At 43.1% G+C, this 4244-nt stretch overlaps 1 protein-coding gene across 1 annotated transcript in view; it reads right to left on the reverse strand.

Annotated features, from left to right (window-relative positions):
• Positions 1 to 829: 829 nt before the first annotated feature.
• satb2 (SATB homeobox 2) overlaps positions 830 to 4244 on the reverse strand; it is a 39207-nt gene continuing 35792 nt past the window's right edge. The window contains exons 10-11 of the mRNA XM_069723446.1: positions 3533 to 3718; positions 830 to 3421 (exon numbers count right to left, since the gene is read on the reverse strand). Of these exons, the coding sequence (XP_069579547.1) occupies positions 2927 to 3421; positions 3533 to 3718 (681 nt within the window). The 3' untranslated portion in view covers positions 830 to 2926. The remainder of the gene's footprint in view (positions 3422 to 3532; positions 3719 to 4244) is intronic.

Raw genomic sequence — 4244 nt, forward strand, 5'->3', positions numbered from 1 at the left:
GAAATAGTCCCCAACAAATGCACTATTCCCCCAGCTTGGGTAACATTTGATAAAAAACTACAACGCTTTTCTGTTTAGACTTTTTTTTTAAATGAAAGATAATGTATACTTTCTACAATATACATGAGACCTGGACAGACCAGGTCTGTGGTTGAAAATAGTAGCCAACACACAGTTTACTTCAGTTCGAGAAGCATTTGCAAAAAACTAATGTGCCCGGCTATTTCAGGAAGTTATTAAACATTTAAAAAGATAATTTATCTGTATTTGAGACTATATCAAAAGCTTCTGTCTCCAGCTTGTTCAGACACACTAGAGAAGTTGGTAATAATCAGAGATTGGAATTAAGGTCCTGTCAGTTGTATATGTCATCTATTGAAAATAACGAAAATGTAAAACCTCTAATGAATTATTATTTAAAATATTTGTAATTTTCCAAAACAGATAACGAGATATTTGAAACCAATACAGTCCATCAATATCCAATCTATCAATTATCTATAATCTCTTTATCCTGAACAGGGTGATGGGTGGCTGGAGCCGATCCCAGCTGACGCTAGTTGTTTTGGGATGTCTGCTGGGTAAAGTGGGACTCTGCAGCTTCCACTATAGCTCTACTGTTCTGGGACAGGAGAAAGAAAAGCTCCTTGAAGTGCACTGGCAGTCTAAATTACTATAACTCCCCACACACTTGTTAAAACCCCAGCCCCCATGGCTTTCCACAGACCTTAAGCAATATACGTGACTTTGTATGTAACGGCACCTGTAAGGGATCCATAAAAAGTGTAATAATGTTGAAATAAAAACAGACAAATCTTGAATTCACATATTTTAATTCACTTCAACACTGGATGAACTAAGATTTTATTTAAACTGCTTTTGAATCTAACCCTGATTCCTGTCATACAGAAAAGCACAATATTATCAGATGTAGTGATCGATGTAGTCATTAAAAAGGCAGGTCATCTGTTTGAGTGTAGCAGCCAATCAGGATAGTCAACCAAGATGCTATCCATGCTCAGATATTGTTTGAAACATATACTTACACAACTGCACCAGACATTTAAAAAAAACTAAAACAAAACAACAACAACAACAACAAAAAACAGTTTCAATTCTTTTTAAATAGTCTTGTGATTGAATTTGCCTGGCACAATAGAATGAACTGGTTTCAGTTGTCCGAAGGACAAAAAAAAAAGCTCCTTTGGCTTTACAAACTGGCTCAAACACTTAAAGTCACTCAGCAAAATAACAATAAAAGTATATCAATAACAATTTATCCCATGTTGGGTATTTACAGACATTAAAGGTAAAGAACAGAGTCAGATCTGCCACATTTCTTTAATGGTTCAAAAAAGTAGATTGTCATCAACTGCAGCAAAAAAGGCAGACTTTTGTGCCTTCTTATTTAACTATTTCTTTTTTCAACCAGTCCTATTTACTATTTTTGGGAAACAGAGCTATAAAAAATTGGCATAATACAACATGACAGAACTTTTTTTTAACCCAATAACACTCAGTAACTGCTTCTTTTTATTTTCTTCCTCTTCTTTTAGGGCAGAGTGCTTTAATGTCTCTTGTTATCCAAACAACCGCCCAGTTCTGAAAACCAATATTTAAAACCATGGAAATAAAAAATAAAAATAGCACGCAATGACAGCAATTCTAACCATAATAACAACAATAATAACAATAATGATAATAATAATCATGGATAAAGATAGCAATAAATAGGGTTGGTGAAGTTTAAGTGCGGGTAGGTGTGGTGAAACACAAGACTGTGGGCACCAATTAGAGAGCGGAAAGGAGGGAGAGATTGAGATGGAGAGAGGAGAGGAGTGGAAGGGGTGGAGTATCGCACATAAAGTGACGGATTGTTTGGTTGCTGAATCCTCTCTCCTTTCTTGACTTTGTTTTTTTTTTGTTTTTTTTGCCACACATGTGCGGGTCGTGCCAGGAAGGCTTCCGAGTGGTGTCTATCTCTTCATGCCCGGCCACAGTCCTGCCAGACTCTCCACCAGCCCTCTCTGGCCTCAATGGTAAACCTGACAGTTTCTGCAGCCGTGAGAGGAGAGAGGGAGAAAGGGAGGGAGACAAGAGTACAAACATGTCCGTGTCTTTGTGAACAGTAAGTGCTATTTGAGACGTCTAGTGATTTTGAAGTGTGGTTGCGAGGCCGAGGCGGGACGTGGGGCGGTCATTGTCTAGTTCCACAATAAAATAAAGCTTGTAGATGCACAGCGAGTGCCGACTACCTGCAGTTTCTAGCAGGCAAAGCATTAGCAACATCAGTGTGTGTCCTGAGGATTTGTAGGATAGTAGAGGTCTCTGAAGGACCGGGGGTCGCGTCTCTATTCGGGACAAATTCAGCCCAGCACGTCCAGATGAAGTCCTTTGTGATTGCGCTCAGACTTCAGAGAAGAGGAGCAGAATGCTCTTCCCCATCAAAATGTCTTCTCTGGCTTGTTAGAGGAAAGTTGTTTGATCAATTTTCATCGTTTCTGCTTGTAGGTTGAAGGCATGAGCAGCAAAAGTCTTACCTGCCGACGAAAATCTGGGGGAAATGATTTGAACATTTTGGGGGAAAGTTTCTTTCACAGTTATACAACTACTGCTGTATCACAGCATACTGCAAACCTGCTGTCTTTTGCTGAGGTAATTTCACACCACAAATCTGAGATTGTTACTATAAACAGTCTGTCTTGTTATTTCAATGATTTACAGTATTTCAACCGAATGCTTTCTTGATTAATGTGCCTGCAAAGCCCCCCATCTTTTACAATCTCTCCATCTCTTACAGTTTCTACGCTGCCATCCTCCTTCACTTCATGACGAGTTCCTCGCTTCACCATTAAAGATCATTTGTTTTTCCTGTTTCCTCTCCCTCTCTCTTTATTTCCGTCCTCTCCTCTCTGTTTGTCAGTCTCTACCTCTGGTAGTCAGCCTGCTCTCGAGGACTGGATGAGGAACTCCCCGGGGCCAGAGGGCCACCGAGCCGGCCGTGCCCCTTGTCCTTGCCCTCTTCCTGAGCCATGTTGGTCCCTGAGGACGCCTGGCTGGAGTTGGAGTTAGAGGAGGCCGCAGGCTGGTTCAGCCCCCCTGTGGGCCCATTATTCCCCTCTGTGGTTTGGTAGATCTCCTCAGCTCCGTCCTCACTGGACTCTGGGTCCTCTGAGCCCGAAAGCAACTCCTCTTCCCTATATTCACTGACGTCAACCCCTCCACTCGCGGCAGCCCCCTCCCCTAGCTCCTTGAGGCGGCCGTGGTGCTTGACGTGGTAGCGCTGGTTCTGGAAGAACTTGATGATCGTGTGTTTGGGGAGGTCGAGCTGTGCAGACAAGGTGTGGATGGCCTCCTGGTCTGGGTACAGGCCAACGTCCTGGATGAAGCTCTGCAGGATAGCCAAGGCCTCCAGGGAAATCTACAACACACAAAATCAGGATTCAGGGAGGAAAGCAAGATGAAGGATATGAGTTAAAACGAACTGACCCATACTCCCATGTCTTGATAGAGAAGATGGAGCGCCACCTACCTTAGTGCGCGATCGTGGCTTCTTGTTGCTCCCACCACAGCTACCAGAGCCGGGTGGACATCCGCCCACAGCTCCTGCTCCCACATTCTGTGACCTGTCCTCGTTCATCGAGGCAGATAAGGGCTCTTCACGCATCGGAGACAGGTGGTGCTCCTTCATCGGGGCCGGAGGTGGCCTGTGAAGTGCCTGACGAGAAAGAAAAAAGAGCTGATTAATGGGGCACGGTGACCCCTGATCAAAACTCTAGACAGGTATGTGTTTATGTGGTATTTAAGCTAAACTGTGCATCGTTTCTAAATCTGGATGCATTTGTTTTGTGTAAGCTTTTGTGCAACAGTGTTTCCTACATACATTACATCTTTATCTTGCTTAAAAAATAAAATGTTTTGCCTAAAATTTCCTTTCCAGCTACCGTCCCCTTGTATAATGCAACACATGTTCCAACCAGTGAGTCTTCCCCCCCTCCAGTACACAGTAGCCAGGGCTGCAGGGTGAACAGAGGATGAAACCGGTGTTTCACAGCCCACACTGTGTCACGCTCTATTAATGTACTCCAAGGTTGGCATTCAAACTGCTATTGGTCCAGTATACCTTTGACCTAATGTTTGTAAGATTGTCTCCAGTAAAACACCAACTACCTGTCTGCCAGGAAGTCTCTTATTCGCAAACTTAGGACACCCCGATCACTATTTAACCAGCCAATTCAACACCT

The sequence above is a fragment of the Brachyistius frenatus genome, unplaced genomic scaffold (genome assembly GCF_029030835.1).
Source record: "Brachyistius frenatus isolate BFR_SWC_R1_liver_20210118 unplaced genomic scaffold, ASM2903083v1 Contig_328, whole genome shotgun sequence".
NCBI classification, from domain to species: Eukaryota; Metazoa; Chordata; class Actinopteri; family Embiotocidae; genus Brachyistius; species Brachyistius frenatus.